Source organism: Pituophis catenifer, unplaced genomic scaffold, assembly GCF_029215685.1.
Source record: "Pituophis catenifer annectens isolate HBS135680 unplaced genomic scaffold, rPitCat1.0.hap2 SCAF_1, whole genome shotgun sequence".
NCBI classification, from domain to species: Eukaryota; Metazoa; Chordata; class Lepidosauria; order Squamata; family Colubridae; genus Pituophis; species Pituophis catenifer.
In genome coordinates this window covers 307,546,423-307,568,442 of record NW_027256881.1, presented here as the reverse complement: position 1 = coordinate 307,568,442, position 22,020 = coordinate 307,546,423, and the positions used below count along the sequence as shown (strand labels likewise).

The 22,020-nt window shown below is 41.0% G+C and overlaps 1 protein-coding gene across 4 annotated transcripts; it reads right to left on the bottom strand.

Annotated features, from left to right (window-relative positions):
* Window positions 1-3,477: 3,477 nt before the first annotated feature.
* LYSET (lysosomal enzyme trafficking factor) lies at window positions 3,478-10,938 on the bottom strand. 4 transcript variants are annotated; one of them, XM_070931515.1, is made up of 3 exons: window positions 10,756-10,842; window positions 8,720-8,945; window positions 3,478-4,333 (listed from the first exon to the last, which is right to left on the bottom strand). In XM_070931515.1, exons 2-3 carry the CDS (start codon window positions 8,758-8,760, stop codon window positions 3,922-3,924), a joined length of 453 nt encoding a protein of 150 aa, XP_070787616.1. In that variant the 5' UTR covers window positions 8,761-8,945; window positions 10,756-10,842; the 3' UTR covers window positions 3,478-3,921. The 4 variants fall into 4 exon arrangements, with proteins under 4 accessions (XP_070787616.1, XP_070787617.1, XP_070787618.1 ...); XM_070931516.1 differs by having other exon boundaries at window positions 8,720-8,845; window positions 10,756-10,836; XM_070931517.1 differs by having other exon boundaries at window positions 8,720-8,861; window positions 10,756-10,804.
* Between the last annotated feature and the right edge of the window lie 11,082 nt (window positions 10,939-22,020).

Genomic DNA, 22,020 nt, shown 5'->3' with positions numbered 1-22,020 from the left:
TGGCAGGTGGGGAGGGGGAGAAGCAAGACGTGTGGAGTGAGACATGGCTCCCCTTGCCATCTCTTCTCTTCACCCCCCTCCTTGCCGAGCATGGCAGGACTCCTGCCCCTTGCTTAGCCACCTGCAAGTTCAATCAAACATCTCAAACTCGCGATAAGTTTTTCTTTTACAGCGTGTTTCCCTGGACATAATGGCGAGGAAAATGACGGAGCTTGAAAGGTAAGACCGTCCTGCTTCTTGCCCACGTGGGATGTGTTGGGCCACTCAGCCAGCGCAAAGAACAGGGAGGGGAGACAACGGCAGCAACGGGACATCCAAACCCACACTCTCCGCCTCCTGCACCCCCAAAATAATAAGACCCCCCGATAATAAGGCCAAGCCCTTATTTGCAGGGTCAAAAGAAAATAAGACCCTGTCTTATTTTCAGGAAAACATGATATGAGTAAGGAAAAAAGAAGCGAAATTGAAAGTACCCTTTGCTTGGGAAAGGCAACACTGAAAATGCTTGACTGGAGCAACTACTGCCAGGCAGAAATACCCTCTTCACCTCCCAACAAGGCTAGACTCAGCTACTCCCCACCCCACCCCCAAAGAGTTTTACAGCCCAGCCTCTACCAAAAAAACCTCAGGGGGAAGCACTCAGTTGCTCTCCAAACTGCTGAGAAGAGAAAAACTAACCAGCACATTATCCACAGATATCCACATCCTAAATTCAGTTGGCTAATCCTAGCTATTTGATGGGCATTACATCTACAACTAGCAAGTTTAGCCAGTTTTTTTTCCCCAGGTTCTTAGCCACGTTAGCATACTTCACCCCACTATGCTTTTAAGTTAGAAAAGGGAATAATAATAATAATAATTTTATTTCTATACCGCCCTTCTCCCGAAGGACTCAGGGCGGTGTACAGCCAATTTAAAAACACAAGACACAACAATGATTAAAAATTAAAATAATTAAATAGATTTGGCTGGTTTAAAACCCCCAAAATTTAAAATACTCCAATTTAAAATTATTATGTTGATAGCCCGGCCTGGCAGAACAACAGGGTCTTCAAAGCGCAGCGAAACACCCGGAGGTCGGAGATCTTACGTATTTCCGGGGGCAGTTCATTCCACAGGGCTGGGGCTCCCACAGAGAAGGCCCTCCCCCTGGGTGTCGCCAGCCGACATAACTTGGCCGATGGCACCCTGAGGAGACCCTCTCTGTGGGAGCGGACTGGCCGGTGGAAGGCTACTGGTGGCAGAAGTCGGTCTCGAAGGTACCTGGGTCCTATGCCATGGAGCGCTTTAAAGGTGGTAACCAGCACCTTGAATCGCACCCGGAAGACCACTGGGAGCCAGTGCAGCTCGCACAGGAGGGGTGTCATGCGGGCACAAGTTGCGCCCATAACCACCCGCGCGGCTGCATTCTGGACCAGTTGGAGCCTCCGAGTGCTCTTCAAGGGGAGCCCCATGTAGACAGCATTACAATAGTCCAGCCGGGAGGTGACAAGGGCATGAGTGACCGTGCGCAAGGCGTCCCAGTCCAGAAAGGGCTGCAACTGGCGGATCAGGAGAACCTGATAAAAGACCCCCCTGGCCACGGCCGTCATATGCTCTTCTAAAGACAGCCGTGCATCCAGGAGGACACCCAGATTGCGAGCCCTCTCTGTGGGGGGCAAAGATTCACCCCCAATAGTCAGCGATGGCACCTGCTGACTATATCGGGACGCCGGCAGCCACAGCCACTCGGTCTTGGACGGGTTGAGTCTGAGCCTGTTCCTCCCCATCCAGACCTGCACGGCCTCCAGGCAGCGAGATCACATCAAGGGCATCGTTGGGGTGGTCTGGGGTGGAGATGTACAGCTGAGTGTCGTCAGCGTACAGATGACACTTCACCCCAAAACCACGGATGATCTCACCCAGCGGCTTCACATAAATGTTGAACAGAAGGGGCGAGAGGACCAACCCTTGTGGCACTCCCCATGCGAAACGCCTCGAGGTCAACCTCTGCCCCCCTGCCAACATGAACTGCGAGCGGTCGGAGAGGAAGGAGCAGAACGGTGCCCCCTATTCCTAACCCCCTCAACCCCTGCAGCATGATACCATGGTCGATGGCATCAAAAGCCGCTGAGAGATCTAATAGGACTAGGACAGAGGAGCAACCCCTGTCCCGAGCCCTCCAGAGATCATCCACCAACGCGACCAATGTCGTTTCTGTGCTGTGCCCCTGCCTGAAGCCCGACTGGCATGGGTCTAGATAGATAGCTTCATCCAGGTGCCCGGGCAGTTGTCGTGCCACCACACTCTCAACAACCTTCGCCACAAAACGAAGGTTGGAGACCGGACGGTAGTTAGCTAATTCAGCTGGGTCCAGGGAAGGCTTCTTGAGGAGGGGCCTCACCACCGCCTCTTTCAAGGCGGCGGGAAAGGCACCCTCACTCAGAGAAGCAGTTATAATCCCCTGGAGCCAGCCTCGTGTAACCTCCCGGGAGGCCAGTACCAACCAGGAGGGACACGGGTCCAATAAACATGTGGCGGCACTAATCCTACCCAGAACCCTGTCCACATCCTCGGGAGCCACAGGATCAAACTCCTCCCAGATAATATTCTCAAGACCTGCCCTTGTCTCCTCCCCTGGACTCATCCAAACTAGAAGCTGTGGGTGAGCAGAAGTAGAAGAGAGGGCAAGCAGAGGAAGAGGGTAAGCATACTGAGACTACCAAGACTGTTATAGCCCTTCAAGGTAGACCACAGGCTTGGAAACCAAGATTCTGCATGCAAATGCACCTTTTGCTATAAGATTATAGTAGCAGAATCTTAAAAGTCTGAATGTACTTCCCCCACTCTCCCTTCATGAGAACTAGAATGGGTTTTTTTCTGAGATGCTTACTCAGTTTACATTTCTGGCCTCAAGATTATTTTTTATTTGACTGTTGCCTTACTTCTTTGTTCATACCTGGAGAGGTTTTCCTTTTGTCTACTGTTTATTTTTCTTGTTTTTAATATTTTATTTGTAACCTCTCAAAATTGGGAGTCGGGTGGCACACATTTTAGTAGTTTTGAGTAGTACAAATGTATGTTATTTTTTAAGGATTAAAAACTGAGAATGGGGTTGCGCTCAAATTTCTATTTATCCAAGTGATCAGAAATGGAATTTCTAGTTAGATATTATCTGAAGAGCCACTGTTTCACCATTTCTGCATCCAATTAGCCTTCCCAACAGTGTCTTTCTGAGAATACTGTTCTCAGTAGTCAATATTCAGAATATTGCTGCTGATACCCTGTTGACTGGATTTTAATTTGGTTCTAGTTATTTTGTATAAAATGCATTTTACTGTATTTGCAATGATTCAGGTACTTAGAAAATGGAATATTAAACATCAGCTTGTTTTTGAAACATAAGTAGTAGTTACATTTTAAAGAAATAATACAGAAATAAAATATATGAACAAATAAAAAGATATTTTTTTAAACATGTGCAAAAGGAATCCCGTTTTATTTAGTGCAACATCATCAAAGAGAAAGGACACTGTCTCAAATGCCACTTTTATAATAATTCCAAAATTTACACATAAACATAGGCAAATTCAATTTTCAGCAATTCGCTTATAGGAAACTTGAAGTTTTGAAGGATGCACAGTGAATTAGGGTTTCAAATATATATTTACTCTAAAATCTTCAGATGGAGTGTAGAAATTCTGCTTTGTAAGGCAAATATGAAGAATGTTACCCCCTGTTCTCAAAGAACTTTTCACCAAATAGGATACCCCCATAGTTAAAAAGCATCTTGTTAAAAAAAATAGAAGGTTGGTGGGTGCTCTGTCCAGAGGTTAATGTTGAGAAAAAGAATTTCAAGTTCTTTTCAGATATTCAACTGATCTTCAACTTATCAAAAACCAGCTGTGGAGGAAGGGAAGAGGGCAAGCCACATTGATTTCCTTACGTGTCAATAAGCTGCAGTCTGCTGATTTGATTGGAGGCCTTTGCAAATGTTTGATGACGATTGCAAACCACAGCCAAGCAGATAGGAATTATGCAGTAGCCCACTGTTTTAGGATCAGCCCTCGTACATGAGTAAAGAAATAAGAACATTTGCAAATAAGGTATTAAAAAGATAATGGCCCATAGCCAAAAGGGTACAGAGAGAAGACGTGTTTTTAAGGAATGCATCCAACTGATTTCTTGTTTAAATTTCTCTGGCGGTTGCTGAATGTGTTCCAGTGCTAGTCGATTGTAAGTCTCATTGATTTCGAAGACATAGTAAAATGCTGCAGCACTTGCTATTAGATACAATCCCACACCAATCCATCCCATCCTCTGACGGAAATTCATCATTCTCCATGCTCTGCGCCTTAAAAACAAAAATAATAATTAGCCATTGTGAGGAAAAGCAGCCTATATAATAGTACACAATAATAAGAGTTGCTTAGTATAAGTCAGTGTTTTTCAACCTTAGCAATTTTAAGACCCATGGACCAATTCCTCAAATGCCCCAGCCAGGAAATTCTGGGAATTAAAAATCCATATTAAAGTTGAAAAATACTGGTACAGGCATAATAAACAATTTTTGGCTTTTTTATTTTAAGATATTCTACTGACAGTAGTGAAATATCTGATATTAGCATTGCTCTGCAATACGCTAACTATAAAATGTTTTAATAAGCCCCAGGTGGGCTTCAGGGTTTAGTGACCATGGACTAGAGAAGGGGTTCCCAACTCTTGGCACTTTAAAATGCATAAACTTCCAACTCCCAGAATTTTCCAGTTGGGAATTGTCCACACATCTCAATGTTGCCAAGTTTGGGACTCCCTGGACTAGAGACTAATTTCCTAACATTTTGCCAGCAACTGTGGCTGGCAACTTCAGAGGTAACGTGGTTTGCTATCAGACCACTGATAACTGAGCAGGGTTTAGCTGACCACCTGTCTTTATAGCCAGGTGCCCTAACTTCTAATTGCTCTTTAGCTGAGCTGATTTCTCAATGGGGCAGATTGCTGAGAGCTTTTTTCTTTTTCTTTTGTCTGAAATTTGTCGTTTTTCCTACTTTGTCCAGCCCTTACCATTTTCCAGTAATTTTTGGCTATGGAATATTTTTATTCTGTATGCATAAAGATAAAGGTTTCCCCTTGTCCAGTTGCATCCGACTATACAGGGCGGTGCTGATCTCCGTTTTTCTAGTGGAGGGAACCAGCGTTATCCGGAGACACTTCCGTGGTCATGTGGCCAGCATGACTATATGCCGAGTCACATTGAACGCTGTTACCTTCACACTGAAATGGTACTTAATATCGGCTCGCATTTGCATGCTTTTGAAATGCTAGATTGGCAGAAGCTAAGCAAATAAGTGGAGCTCACTCTGTTGCATGGTGTTTGGATTTCGAAACCAGCTTTCAGTTTTCCAGCTCACAAGCTCAGCATCTTTAACTGCTGAGCCATTTTGCCCCCTTTCTATATGTATATGTGGTTCTTATGCAAGAATATAATATAGTGGTTTTAAGGTAAGTAGGCCTGGTCTGGCAAACTCAAGCTCAGCTCCACTCAGCTATGGAGCTGACTGGGTGATTTTGGATTTGTCTTTCACTCTCAGCCCAACCTATCTCACACGTAATGGTGAAATTTTTATATAAGTAGGTAGATAGCAATATAAACATAAAACCTCTTTCAATACGAAGAGAATGCATGTGTAGTAATTGAGTAATTCACTATGAATTCACATTTATTTTTGGCCTTTATTTAAAGATCCCTTAGATCAGGGCTGTCACTCCTGACCCGCAGGCCGGATGTATCACGCGCTGGCCACGCCCTTGTCTGATTTAGCAAAGGAGGGGGGAGTCCTGATACGTCACGTGAGGACTTAAGTTTGACACCCCTGCCTTAGATCTTTAAGACAAAGATCACAACATATAACATAGTTTCAGAGTTGGCAGCTATAAGACTAATGCCTTCAGCAAATTATGTTTATTATGATACATGCTTCTGTTTCATTACAGCAGGACTACAGGACTGAATTCTCTCTGCTTTATGCAAAATACAGATCACCTTCTAACATATACTAGTATCAGAATTATTGTTAAGTTTGATTATTATAAGCATTTAAAAGAGTTCCGAAGCAATTAATGGGTAGTTTAGGGCATTTGTTACTTGATTATTAAAGTCTCATTTGTTTTTCATGGATGGTGGGATATAAGACACCTTCCATCTAGTATGAAAAGCAAGAAATTATGTGTAGAAAGATTTTCCACAGAAATGGGTACTTTTTCTGAAGTTAGCAAAAACTGAAGAACTGGGATGCAATGATTAAAGTAAAACTAACAAAAACAACTAGGGACATCAAAATTTTGATTCAACATTCTTAAATTCTGATCATTTACTAAACACATAATGATACTGATGCATACTTAAGTTCTATAAGCAGTGAAATTTGTTTAAAATTATAACCTCTACTTTCAACATTCAAAGAAGCATATTATTCCGAACTAGGAATGTGTAACTGTCAGTATCACTCATCCCAGTATGATTATGAGAGCTATGGGCACATATTGCTCAGATGGTAAGATGTCAAATGTGTCAAGCTTTTATTCCTGCCATGAATCATCCCAACATGCTGAACTAATTGCAGAACTCTGTCCTAATCGCAGCACATGGTTTTGTAGCTGTTTAAAAAACACCTTTTCTTTTGGTTTCAATATATAGAGGAATAGTGGCCTTAGTTAATGATCAAAGAAAGTTTGAACTTTTCTTCAAACAAGGAACATACTGAATTTAGAATGGTGAAAATGAATGAATGCAATACACACACACACCTGCTTTCATCTTTTAGAAAAAAGCCACAATTATACAATATAACAAAGGAAATATCAATAATTTAAAGCAATCCTATGTTAAAACTTGCACTATTTAAAGAGAGACATGGATATAGCATTAATGCTGCAAAGACCTTTAATTTAGTATCATTGTTGTGAACATACTCTAATGATGTTAATTCTGAATTTCCAAGAAAATAGATCAATGTTTATTAGCAATAATATCTATGAAAAATAACATGGAGAATGCCGTGCTTCACTTCTAAGCTTCCTGAAATATTTTATTAGCTACTTGAAATAACTTGAGTATTATCTAAATAGTCATTGGCCTGATTCGAAATACAATTCTGACATTTTCACGTTTGCAATAAACATTGTTTATAATAGGTTTATAATAAATTGCTGCATATAGTTCACCATTATCAAACTTGGTCATTGTTTTTCAAAATGGCTACATGAGATTTCAGTCTTTGCAGAATACTATGTATCCAAGCAGGGTGGATTTGATTTAAATCGAGTCAATTTAAATCATGATTTAAATCATGATTTAAATCACTAGTAAAAAGGCTTGATTTAAATCAACTCGATTTAAATAATTTTTAAAGAGCAACTGTCATCTCTGCTACTCCTTTGAACCACTGTTGACTCACCGATAGTCCCAGTGTTGCAGAATATACAGCCTCGTGCTACATAACTAAGCTTCATTTCATGCTGAATAAACTAAATTATTTATGTATCTTAAATAGAAAACTATCTTACGATAGATTTTTACCCCAAAAGTTTTTTATTAAAATAAATTCAATAAAAATCAAAAAAATCTGATTTAAATCAAAAAAATCCGATTTTTATTTTTTTAAAAAAAAAAATCATTGATTTTTATCCACCCTGTATCCAAGAAACCAATCCATGAGATTTACCTGATTTTGCTTACATAAGAAAAAGGGCTACTTACATTTTAAAACAATTTTAAAAGGTTTCAGGGACAATTCTGAAGCACAGTAATGAAAGTCCAAGCAGTACCTTCAGATCAACTGATCTGTATTGCAATTTATCTGCACTGCAGTTCTAGGCAATCATTTCAAGATAAAGTTTATGTACTTATGAAGAACTTAATATAAATTGTGGATACATTTTAAGGTCATAGAACTGAGTTGTAATACCACCATAATTAACTTAGAAAATCCCTACTTCAATATTTACTGCAGTCACAAGTCCTATAGGAAAGGTCTTTAGTCTTGTACATGGCACTGTAATTTCTGTTTGCTGTTATAACTGAGACTGAGAGGCAATCTGAACAATCATTAAAATCACCCTAAATGTTCAACTATTTCATCAGCACAAACTCTAAACAATCATCTCAAGGCAACGTTACAGGAATTTTATTCCAGTTCTACAGCATACTTTTACTTGAAGCATGTAACAATTAGAACAATCTGTTCCAGAGCTTGATTTACAGATTATTTTGCTGCCAATGCTAATGACAATATTGTTTAAAAAGATATAACACTTATACTAAATACCAGGATTCACCAGAAGGTTCTGTCTACAGAAAACAAAGAAAATAAAGAATATATAGCTTTCTGAATAAATTTGGATTAATTTTCTTCACTTCTCTACCGATCTTCTTGAATCTATCCCCACTAAGAAGAGATGAATATTTTGAAATGTTAGTGTTCCCTTATTACATATATATTAATCCCATTCTTCTTCCAAATAATTAGAGACTTAATTAATATGAAAATAACCAAACAGTTCCAGGGACGCAGTGGCTCAGTAGCTAAGACGCTGAGCTTGCCGATCGAAAGGTCGGCAGTTCAGCGGTTCGAATCCCTAGTGCTGCGTAACGGGGTGAGCTCCCGTTACTTGTCCCAGCTTCTGCCAACCTAGCAGTTCGAAAGCACGTAAAAAATGCAAGTAGAAAAATAGGGACCACCTTTGATGGGAAGGTAACAGCATTCCGTGCACCTTTGGCATTCAGTCATGCTAGCCACATGACCATGGAGACGTCTTCGGACAGTGCTGGCTCTTCGGCTCATCTCTCGGAGATGAGCATCGCCCCCTAGAGTCGGGAACAACTAGCACATATGTGTGAGGGGAACCTTTACCTTTCAACCAGTCAGTCAGTATTGTAAAACTTCACTGCATGTTTTTCATTTTACCTATAGAAAATGGGTACCATAAAAGTATCACTTTCCATATAATATATATAGTCCATGGACAATATTTATATTCTGTAAGAGTGACACAGAATCAGTTGGGTATACTGGTTAGGGCATCACTGAGCAGGCATATCCAACCTTTTGGTTTGCCTGAGCCTCATTGAGTGAAGACGAATTGTCTTGGCCTATATAAAATATATTTATTTATTTTGAGAATTTATATAGCCGCCCACTCACTTTCAGTGACTCTAGGCAGCTTACAAAATGTAAATTTATGATCTTGTCAGTGGGCAGCATTGTAGCCCATTGCAGCTGCATGTGTGCTAGAAATTGAGAGAGTGAGTTCTAACTCTGCCTTAGGCACAAAGCCAACTGGGCGACCTTAGGTGTGTCTTTTCAGAACTAGGAAGGAGGCAATGGCAAACCACTTTTAACATCTTGCCAAGAAAACTCAGGAACTTGTTCAGGCAGTCACCAGGAGTCAATGTTGACTCAAAGGCATACACAGCCACACACACAAAAAAGTGTGACACGCTAGCTATAATTTTCCATAAGATTTTAAAACTATCTACATTATTTCCAAAGCTCATAATGTAGATAATATTGAAAAATTTATGAAGAAAACTTAAGTGTTATACTGCCACTGTTTATCATTTGCATCTTTTGTAACAAATGGTTTTTCATTGCTATCATTATCTGCCATATGGTTATTCTGTTAAACCACATTAATAGATCTTTCTCTTACATATTGATCTTTATCTACACTGTGTGGCTGCTATGCTATCCTCTATAGCACACTTCCACAGAACTATTCAAAAATGAACCCTATTTTAAATGTACAGCTTGTGAGAGATATAGTCATTCAATACAAAAGGACGCATTTCCACTGCTAGCAATGTAATGGCAAAGAAGTCAGTTATTAAAATCATTAATACCAGGCAACTGTAAACAAAATTCAGTCTGAAGGCCTTTTTTTTTCACCCTTCCATAAACTGTCAAGAGAATTCTTTCTCTTTTATAGCACTCCTTTTGAAAGTAAGTGGATTCTCAAGTCTCCTTGAGTTTAAACTCCCTTCCCTCTGGTGATTTTATGGATATGTCTTACACGTTTTCTTGGCAGCAGTACAGAAATAATTGGCCATGCCTTCTTTCGGGATTTTTTTTTTTTTAATTTCCCACTCAGGTTTATAATCTGGAGACTTCTTGGCGCCCTCCAATCCAAATAGTAACTGATCCTGCTTAATTTTTTTTTTTTTTTTTGGATCAGCCAAGTTCAGGTCCCTGTATCTATCTTCCCTACCTGCTATGTTTAACTACCTCCCCAAAAACAGAAGTATAGATGGAACAATAAAACTCCATCCAAGGGCTGGGCAAAGATTCCCCCTCCGAGAAGAAAATAATGCGAGAGATCCCACGTTGCAGGGTGGAACTTTAAAGCAGAAGCCCAGGACTCAAGAAGGATTTCCAGCGCCTTGGTCCCTTCCCTCGCGGTCTCTCTCCCACCCACCCAAATTCAACCAGACTAAGGGGTTGGCCCCGGGCATTTCCTCGCCACGGGACAATCCATGCCTTCTCCTCGCCGCCACCAGCTTCCCCCCACTGGGGTTTCAAGGGGAACTAAAAGTTGCCAGATGCCAAGGGGGAGGGGAGGGGCTCCTGGGCAATGCGGGAGCACCAACCCGAGCAATTGAGCCCCAGCAGCTCCTACTCGGGGGAAGAGGCTCCGCCATCGGCCTTTTTTCCCTTCCGACCCCGGGCGGCGTGGCTGCCGCATTCCCAGCCCGCTCCCTCCCTGCCGCCCACCGCGTACCTTCCTCCGCCAGGGAACCCGGGAGCAAAACAAGGCGGAGGAGGAGGAGGGCAGCCGAGGGGAATCCGAGGAAGGCCCGCCCGCCCAATCACATCGCTCCCTGCGCCGCGTCCAGCGGAGGAAAGGAGGGAGGGCGGCGCTCCGCCACTCGAGCCACGCTCCGGATCCCTCCGGCGCCGGGCCCCGCCACCATCCGTTTTGTCTCCGGCCGAAGACCCGCCCTCGCCTCCCTCTGCTTCCGGGTACTGCACGAGGGGCGGCGGCTGCTGCCGAGGCTCCCATCTCGGGAGTGAGGAGCGGGCGCCGCGGAGGGCGTCTCGCCCGGGTCCCTCGAGCCGCGGCGGACGTAGCAGCCAGGCTATTATGGAGAGAGCGAGCCAGGCTTCCTTCTTAACGTGAGGGCAGAGGGGATGGTTGGTGTCTCCCCCACCCTCTTTTTGCAGGGAGGGGGGCGAGGGAATTCCCAAGGATTAGCAGGGAAGCGCAGGATTTCCCTACAACCCTCCCCACCTACACACACGCAAACACTTCCCTCCTTAAGACCAAGAAAATCTGATTTTGTAAAAAAAGGTGATTTGTCTGCGAATGGCTACTGTGAGTGTTATAGGTAAAGAAATTTTTCGGCATTGGGGGAAAAAAAGAGATTCTTTCTTCTCTGGAGATAGTTTTGCACCAAGGGGTACAAGCCTTGTGATGTAATAATACAGGTAGTTCTCTGCTTACGAGCACAGTTGAGCCCCCCAAAAATTGATGTTGCTAAGGGAGAAATTGGTTAAGAAAGAGAGGGGGGGGGGGTTGCCCCATTTTATGATTTCTTGGCACCTTTGTTAAGTGAATCACTGCAGTTGTTAAATTAGTAAGTAACCCGGTTGTTCAATGAATCTGGCTTCCCCATTGACTCTGCTTGTGATGAGGTTGCAAAAGATGAATCACGTGACCCTGGGAGAATGACTGAGTTGTCAAGCATATGAATGTAAATCACGTGACTATGTCAGGTGAATCTGAGGAAGCATTCTGGGGTTTCTGGACCACTTCCTCTTATGCCACTTGACAACTCCTGTTCACTAGATAGGGTCTGCCCACCTCTTAGGTTGGTCCCCCAGGCGCTGCTGAACCTGGTTAATCTTGTGACACTGAGCTAATCCTGTGATACTCAGAGAAACCTGTCACAGGGAGAGTCAGCATGCTGATGCAAGCACACCAGGAAGTTCTGTGGTGTCTGCTGTTGGCAATTGTGAATGCAGTCGGCATGACATTACAACAGTGGGACACGAGCAGGAAATGCAAGGCTGGGCTTGTGCAAAGAACTGAAGCAGCAGCAGCTTCATTAACATTTAGACAAAGACATACCCCAATCAAAGGATATATCATATGTACTATATAGATATATAGATATATAGATACAATGAAGAGTAAACAAACATGTCAGGCTTGAGAATACTGAAAAACCAGATGACAACAGTGTTAGCACTGTCATCTATGAAAATAGGAAAATGACAATAGAAGTGACACTTAAAATAATATTGATACCAGAAGCGATTGGGTGTATTAAAGATCAGTAAGAGCAACAAGAATGTCAAATCTTTAGCTATTATAAGTTTATAAATTAATTAAGACCCAAGAAACCCCTGGGGCCAAGACAAAACTACCTTGAACTCTCATGTCCAGCCAGTTAAAATCACAATAGGACTAGGAGATCTTGCCTTGGATATGTATGCTGCCTTGGATTATTTGTATCAACAATAATAGCAAAATAAAAATAAATAATAATATGATTTTAAAAATAGCCTGGAACACCCACTTTGCAGGCAGACAACTAAATTCATGAAGGGAATTTGATAAAGTAAGTCCAAAAAGCTTTCACAGGAGCCACAGTCTACCGTTTCAGACAAAAAATATCTATACTTAAAAAAGGAGTCAGGATTGCCAACTTTGCAGCCAGTCAAATCAACCAGACTTAAATAAATCTGGGAGGATGGGTGTCTTGAGAAGAATTGCTTTGGGAACTGCATTCTTGTCATCTATTTCAGGCAAGAAATATTTTGAGAAAAAGCCTGAATCATCTGTTTTCCAAAGCCAACCAATCAGATCAATGGCTCTAGAATATATGAAGAAACCCTGTTACAAAAATGTTCCTTAAAACAAGTAGAATTCTATGAAAATGGCAAAATATAATGTACCAATAAAAGGAAATTAACTATACTGAATGCTTGTAAAAAAAATACTCCATGCCTATGGATAAATCACTTCTGCTAGGATTGTTGCAAAGACCTCTTGGAATAATTTCCACAGCTGGGGCTTTTGAGGAGTTATTTAAAGGTTATTCTTAAGATAAAGGAGGTCCTTTACTCGACTTTATGTTGTGCACCAGTTACACATTTTCCTGGATGGGGAGGCTCTCAGTCACTCGCGCTGGTCATCTCCTGTTTGGACTATTGCAATGCATTCTACGTGGGGCTATCCTAGAAAAGTATCTGGATGCTTCAGCTGATACAAAAGGTATCAATGTTGGGCACCCGAAGAATGGTGCATACAATGGCACTTGTGCTAGGTGAGTTGCACTGAATGCCAGTTTGCTTCTGGCTCCGATTAAGGTGTTGATTATGATCTTTAAATCTCTACATGGCATGGAGCCAGGTAACCTATAGGACCAGTTTCATCCCATCGCATCAGCCCATCCTACCCAGTCAGGCAGGAAAGGTATGTTGTGATCAATATTAGTTAAAGAATTCTGGCTGAAAGGGCTCAGGAAGAGAGCCTTCTCTGTGGTTGCCTCCACCCTTTAGAACAATCTTCCCCCTCACACACACACACACACGGGAGGCTGGCCCTCAGTCTCCTGGCCTTTCAAAAATGTCTGAAGACCTGGCTCTGCCATCTCTCTTGGTGCTCAGAGGGGTGCACTCTGAAGCCCCTCCCTCACCTTTTAATTAATATTTAATATCAAGTTTTAACCAGGGGTGAAATGCTCCCGGTTCGGACTGGCTCGGGTGAGTAGGTAGCGATGATGGCCAGTGGTTCGGAGAACCGGTAGCAATGGAAGCTGGAGGCTCCGCCCACCCACCCCATTCCCCGGAGTCGGGGAATGCACCATTCCCCGACTCCTACTGCCCACCTTTCTCTCGCAGCTGGCTGTCAGGGAAGGCAAGTGCCCAAAAGGTACCAAAGTCGCTCACTCTCCTCCTTGAATGAGTCGCTCTGGTCCACATGCCGGCTGCGCAAGCGCACACTGCTTATTTAATTCAGCGGCAGGTTGGATGTGCGCTTGCGCAGCTGGCGCGTGGACCAGAGCGGCTCATTCAAGAAGGAGAGTGAGCGACTCCGGTACCTTTCGGGCACTTGCGTTCCCTGACAGCCAGCTGGCCGCGGGAGAAAGGTAAGGACACGCTGGCAGAATAGAAATTTAAAAAGTTTTCCTATTGGGTTCTGTGGGCATGGCTTGGTGGGAGGGGGTCTTCTGACTGAGTGGGCGTGGATGTGAGTGACTGAGTTGGCCACACCCATTCAGTCACAGGACACCCCTCCCCCACCAAGCCATGCCCACAGAACTGGTAGGGAAAAATTTTAGATTTCATCCCTGGTTTTAACCATCCTTGTCCCAATTTTAAATTTTTTATATTCATTTTTTTATGTTTTTAAACTTTTATTTGTAGACTGCCCAAAGACCCTGTGAAGGAGATGGGCAATTTCTAAAGGTAATGAATGAATGAATGGATGGATGGATGGATGGATGGATGGATGGGTGAATGAATGAATGAATGAATGAATGAATGAATGAATGAATGAATGAATGAATGTTCTCATTTGTTTCTACTATTATGCTGGTTTCGGAGACTACATTGAACAATTTTTAATTGTATGAACCCAGCATAATGTTTATTTTGACACATTCTGGTTAAATTATGGCGTATTTATATAAAAGTCATTGGTTTTATTCATATAGGACACCATTACAATGTGGTTTGATTGTGCTTAACATGTTATGGAAATCCTGCCTTGTGGTTGAATTAATAAGTGGAGAGTAAACAAATCATGGCATATTATGTCGGGTGAATCAAACCAGTTTCTTTATTAATGTCAGAAGCACCTTCACATTACAACCATATAACATACAATTCTGACCAAATAAAATAGTTGTAAAATAGGTCATAAAATATAGCATATGTAAAAAGTATGTAAAATAAGTAGGATTAAAACTAAATGACATACGCGTAGTATTGGGCCATGTCAGCACTATTTTCTCTTGCCAGCATAATGTCTTCCTCCATACATGTTAAAGGAATCATACACACCGTAACATATGTGAGATGGATTGTTCTTTTCACACAGAGAATCATCTTTTGGGAAGCCCAGGTTGGTTGAAAGTAATTGCCAACATTTTTCCTGTGCTTAAAATTCTGTTGAAGCCCACTAGATGGAGCACAATAGCTTAAAGAAAGCCAATCTTCATGAATAAATCCTAAAGTGCTATAGTAATTCTAAAATACTGGTAGGTTTGACAAATTTGATTGTGGAGATTTGAGAAAAAAAACAGCTTGTTCTTTAGGCTTAACAGAGTAACCTTTCAAGTTGCAAAAGTACTGATTACTGTGCCAGAGCTTCTTAACAATCAGTATTTGCATTTTAGGATAAATATGCTTGTTTGGTTAAACATATGAAGATGCTGCTTTCCATCCATTTTTGCTAAACCAGCAATAATTGTATTTTCCACAATTTCTTCTGTGTAAGAACCATATGGAACAGTGACATTGAGCCTTTGAGCAAGTTTCTGAGAGGCATTAGGGTGTTGTGAGAAAGAAGCACAAATAGGTTCCATTCATGTGGAGTTGGAGTTCGTGGCCAAAAAGTAATATTGCAAAATCTTTCAAGAAAGGTGAAATGAGAAAGACTTTTGCTATTTCACTTGCATCCCTTTTCTTCTTCTCTTCAGAATCCAATGACAGTGTAATAATTATTACTGGTATAAATATAACTATACATTTTATTTCAGTCTGTCTTGCTTGTGCACTAGAGGATCATAATCATAATCATACACAACAGCCACAACAATCCACTTTTTAAAATACAAACCATAGTTCCTATAAAAAAAGAGTGGCTGTGGAAAAGGCAAGGATAATATCAAAATTAAAGTGAAATATTATAGTTATACTATACTATACTATACTATACTATACTATACTATACTATACTATACTATACTATACTATACTAATAATATAATATTAATATAATATAATATACAGTGAAGTTATACAGTATTTTTGTGCAATACCTTGGGAGGTTTTCCTCCTTATGTGGACTTTTATTTTCAGTCAGAAATCCCCCTTATTTATTTATTTATTTGTTTGTTTGTTTGTTTGTTTATATTTATATACCGCCCTTCTCCCGAAGGACTCAGGGCAGTGAACAGCCAACAGATAAAACACAAGAAATACAAAATTTAAAAACAGTATTAAAATCCAATTAAATTAATTTGGCCCACAATTAAAAACACCCCTGTAAGGTGTTGCTTGCTGGAATAAAAACGTCTTTAGGGAGCGGCAAAAGGTGCGAAGATCTGGAATCCGCCATATCTCCGGGGACAGCTCATTCAAGAGGGTAGATGCCCCCACAGAGAAGGCTCTCCCCCTGGGGGCCACCAGTCGACATTGTTTGACCGACGGCACCCTGAGGAGCCCTCTCTGTGGGAGCGTACTGGTCGGTGGGAGGCTATCGGTGGCAGAAGGCAGTCTCGTAAATACCGGGTCCTAAGCCATGGAGCGCTCTAAAGGTGGTAACCAATACCTTGAAGCACACCTGGAAGACCACCGGGAGCCAGTGTAGCTCGCGCAGGAGAGGTGTTACATGGGAACGCTGAGTCGCCCCCATAACCACCCGCGCGGCCGCATTCTGGACCAGCTGGAGCCTCCGGGTGTTCCTCAAGGGGAGCCCCATGTAGAGAGCATTACAGTAGTCCAGGCAGGATGTGACAAAAGCATGAGTGACCGTGCGTAAGGCATCCCGATCCAGAAAGGGATGCAACTGGTGGATCAGGTGAACCTGATAAAAAGCCCCCCTGGCCACAGCCGTCATATGCTCTTTTAAAGACAGCCGTGTATCCAGGAGGATGCCCAAGTTGCGAGCCCTCTCTGTGGGGGCCAACGACTCGCCCCCAATAGTTAGCAATGGCGCTAACTGACTATATAGGGATGCCGGAAGCCACAGCCACTCGGTCTTGGATGGGTTGAGCCTGAGCCTGTTTCTCCCTATCCAGATCCACATAGCCTTCAGGCACCGGGACATCACATCAAGGGCATCGTTGGGGTGGTCCGGGGTGGAGATGTACAGCTGAGTGTCATCAGCGTACAGATGGCACTTCACCCCGAAACCACGGATGATCTCACCCAGCGGCTTCACATAAATGTTGAACAAAAGGGGCGAGAGAACCGACCCTTGCGGCACCCCACCCTCCCGACTGGAACGGATCCAGATAGACCTTAGCCAGAAGAAAAAATGCCAGGAAGAAAAATCCATTTCAGTAGAATGCAGGGCCATTGATACTTTTAAGATCTCATTTTCCACCTAATATTTTGAACTATTGTTTTGGAGGTACATCATAGAAATCGTTTGCTGTGAAATACAGTTAGAAGTACATGGTAAAACAAATAACTTTCAGAGATTTTGAGTATGTGTCATAAACACTGTATGGAATACAACTTAATGGAAGTCTGATCTAGTAGAGTGGAATTGATAAATAGTGTCATGGTGTAGATTTATTAGATCTATATTAGTTCTGAGGCAAGAAATGAATATTTATTGGAACTATTTACATTGGCTATGCATAAGCATGTGCATTTATCCACTGTATAATATAGAAGAGTTGGAGTAAGGAGAAACATAAATGTAAATTATATGCAATGGGAACGGACTACTTGAGTTATATAATAGCAATAGCACTTAGATTTATATACCGCTTCACAGTACTTTGCAGCCTTCTCTAAGTGGTTTACAGAGTCAGCATATTGCCCCCAACAATCTGAGTCCTCACTTTACCAACCTCTGAAGGATGGAAGGCTGAGTAAACCTTGAGCCCCACCAGGATCAAATGAGTTGTTCAAGAAGTGATAGGAGCATGAATGAATTGGTACTAAATATGAATTGAATAAAAAAAGTAACTGAGCAATAAAAATACATTGAAATTTTGTTCAGAAATGAGGATCAAATTGTAGATCAGCTACATGAAGGAATAATGAATGGATTGAAAGGGGATGGTTGAGAAGATCCTTACTGAATGGCTTTGATGAGATCTCAGACATGAGAAAAATGATAAATGGTAGTGGTGTAAACTGGATTTAGCTACATTTCCTTCCTTATGTCATAACTTTAATTGTTTTGCCTTTTTCTTTCTTACTCCTTTTCTATGCTTTCTATAATCTTGCTTACCTCAGAAGAAAATAGGTGATGGATATGCATTTATGTTCTTTTACTGTATCACCTAATCAAGATTACATGAAGTAACTGTAGCAAAGATTGAAATTGCTCTATGAACTAACTGTATTTTTTCATTAACTAAATCTGGTCTGTTTTCATTTGGGTTGTTTATGAAAAAGGACCCAGAAACACTATACAGCTATGCTAAGCATTTTTGCCACCAAGATTTGTTGGTCACAGAATTTTTATACAAATTTAACATGATGAATGTAATAAAACATTGCTGGAGCTGTTTGTCTCTAAGACCATATTAATATGGTGAATTGGTTCTCATTACCTGCTCCATTCCATTTTCTTCCAGCTTTTCTAGCAGGGACATCAGCACCTTAAATCAAGGAAGCTTGCAGTTCTATAATGCTCCCATGACATTTTCACAGGCATCAATTGGAAAATCATATACTGTAAACATATCACTTGATAGTTCAAGCTTATTTCTTATAAGATTTAGAACCAACTGCAGGTAAATGGCATAAACTAGGAATTAGTCAACCTTTGTGGGCCTTTTGTGATACTTTTGTAATTTTAAGAACATGTCATGGTTGCTCCAACAAAATTACTTCCATGGAGAGAGACTTGCCCATTGATGAGATGATGAATATGTCCAGTTTATTCTACTTTTTCCTGCACACAGAATTTGCTCTATGGTTTTATTGCTCAGAAGAGCTTCCTTCCATCCAAACATTCTGAGGTCACATACAATAAGCATTTTCTGAGAATGAAGAATGATTTAACTTTTGCGTTCTAGGCTTCACTGCTTCCATTTGTTTATTCATAGGATCTGGTCTTTTAATGTAGAGGCATTGGTTAAGCTCCAAAGGACCACTCAATTACTCCAACGCATTCAAAATCCCTTTGGTATTAATTGAATACCAGCTTTACTAGGTTTCATCCATAAACAAGGCTAAACTGCTTATTGTTGACACTTACTCACTTCCTCTTCATTTTTGTTTTTTCTAGCACTTCAAAGAGTGCTAAATTTGTACACCTACCTACCTATCTTTAATTTTTCTAATTTCCATACCTATAATCACTCAGAGGCATTGTGGAAGATCAAAAGAATGGCTTGGCACACCTAAATAAACAATGCTATTTGTTGGTGGTGTTATGCCACACTTTTTATTTTTTTAAGAAAACAGCTTAAGTTTGACATGATCCACATACAATATAGAAATAGGAATTACAGGACTCTCTGAAATGGAGATCCAGATAGTGTGTCATCCAGATAGTGTTGAGTCTTAGACATAATTTTTTCCATGAAATCTATTCCCAACCTAGTTCTTCTTCCTCCACCCATTGCCACTATAATTGAGTCCATCTGTCTTGCTGCTGGTCACCCTCTTTTATGTCTATCTCAGGGGTAAAATCTACTTACCTTCCCAATCGGTTCGGAAGTGCATGCGTCACATGCGCATGCAGACCCTTCTGCTCATGCACAGAGGGTAAAAAACTGGTTACTTCCTGGTTAAAACCAGGAAGTAACGATGACTGGGTGGGTGGGCGGAGCTTCATGCCGCCATCACTACCGTTTCTCTGAATTACTGGCCGCCATTGCTACCGGTTCATTCGAACCAGTCCGAACCGGGAGCATTTCACTCCTGGTCTATCTTTCTCAACAATATAGACTTCTCACAGATTCTGGCTTTGCAAAATGTGTCCAAAGTATGATTAGAGCCTGGTCATTTGTGTCTTGAATGAGAACTTTGCATTGATATATTCAATGATCCATTTGTTTGTTTATTTTTGGCTATCCCTGGTATTCTCAGGAGTCTTTTCCAACACCAAAGTTTGAAAACATCAACAGTAAAGTTTTTGAAAGCGTACTTTTTCTATCCTGCTTTTTCAAATCAAAGTTGAAGTTTTGCTTCTATGGAGTATTGTAGGGAAAACAATTGCAACATAATTTTGATTTTTGTAGATCCAAGTATCTTTTCCAAGATCCTCATAGCTGTTTTACCAAATGCTAATTTGTAGCATATTTCTTGAATGTTAGTCCCTTTACGGTTGATAATCAACCCTAAAAAGCAGAAATTATCCACCACTTCAGTATCTCCACTGTCATTTTTAAGGCTGATTGCTGTACAATTTGTCATTAGTTTGGTCTTCTTTATATGTATTCTTAGTGCCCCTAACCTTAGTGAAAGTTAATAACAGGGTTGGACGGGACCTTGGTGTCTTGGAAACCCATCTTCAGGTTCTTTACAGCTTGTCATAATACTGCTTCTTCTTTCATCTAACAGCTCTCTGAGATTGTTTAAGCTTCTTCCTAAGACTTTTGTTTTCTTGGATGTGGCTTCTTTTCTTTTTTTTTTCCTTCTTTCTTTCCTTCTCTCTTTCTTTCTTCTTCACAATTTGTTTTAACCTCAAAGTTTTCCTTCTTCTGTTTCTTGGTTTTTTGACAGTCTCTTTTTAATTCATGCTTACCAGCTTCCATTTCAGATTGTCTCTGGTTTCCTGTTAATGAGATTCAGGACTACAAAACAATTTCTGATCATCTCCTTGAAAATGGGTGGGTATATAGTCAAGATCATATCATGAAAATTAGTTGTTGTTTTTTCCTTTCATTCTAGTGTAACCTGAAATGTATGGGCAGTACATGATCTGTTTCACAGTAGCCACTAACCTCATCTTTGCTGTTATAATTAAATTCTTCCACCTCCTTGTGCCAATAATATAGTTACTTTGATGTCTGTATATTCTGATCATATTCATGTTTTTAGACATCATGTGGTTACTTGAAGTCTGTTAGCAATGAAAAAACCATTCAGCTCGCAGAAATGGATCTCTTTCTTTTGCTTCATTTTGATTTCCTATACAACTTGAAACTGTGGATAAGAAGCACATCTCCTAGAAAAGAATCCAGTGATTTTTTTTCTTAAAATCATATTGTATGTTCCATTTAACTAGTCCACTTAAATATTATTAGTTCAGCCTTTTAGCCCAGCTTAAATTTCCAAGTATTTACAGTACATGGCAGTTTTATACAGAGCAGATTATACCAGTCCAAGTGGAATATTACCATAACCAATGAAGACTTGACATTTTCATTGATACTATCAGACTGGGTAGCCTTAGTACCACATCTCTCAAGATATAAAATCTGACCTTGTAAAATGCATATGTAGGCCTACCCCGTGTTTTTCAGAAGGTAAACTTGTAGCCCAAGGAATACATAGCCATTGGGAGAAAAATAAATATACAAGGACAGGTATATTTTCCTGAAGTTTGCTTTGCTTCCACCCTGTAGATTAATCACTTTCTCTACCTGGTAACATAATACAATTTTTATAGTACTTGAACTACTGGAAACTGCACAGGCACTATTAGAATTGCGTGTCCTTAGAACTGTAGATTTTATATCTGATTAGACATTTAATAGCAAACAGCTCTGACATCACGTAGCAGATCTGCTAGGATAAATCAATCTGATCTTATTATTTACTGGCATTTTTCTGGGAAAATCTGGGATCTGAACAGTATCTTTTTGCCTGAAACTCAGTTATTATTGGATTCTTGTGAAGCTGATCAAGTTTTGAAACTATGCCCAAATACTAGTAATTCTTGCAAAAACAAAGAAAAACAAAGAGCTACCCAGATGAGACAAAAATCCTTCTGATCACAAATGGGAATTCAACCTGCTTTAAATTAATATGAATTCAATTAGGGTTATACTGATCCTTTCTATGTAACTCCATTACTGAAGGCGTTCTTCACAGAGCCTTCTGCTAGTCTAAGGAAAGACCCTCCGTGATAAGAGTTTCTGCTTTGCATGTAGAAGGTGTCGATTTAATTTCTAGT

Bases quoted from the DNA above. Each gene is read 5' to 3' on its own strand.
- LYSET (XM_070931515.1), bottom strand. From the start codon at position 8,760: ATGCCAAAGGTGCACGGAATGCTGTTACCTTCCCATCAAAG. The intron at 4,334-8,719 runs GTGGTCCCTATT...TTTGTTTTTAAG, and splicing joins CTGTTACCTTCCCATCAAAG to GCGCAGAGCATGGAGAATGA.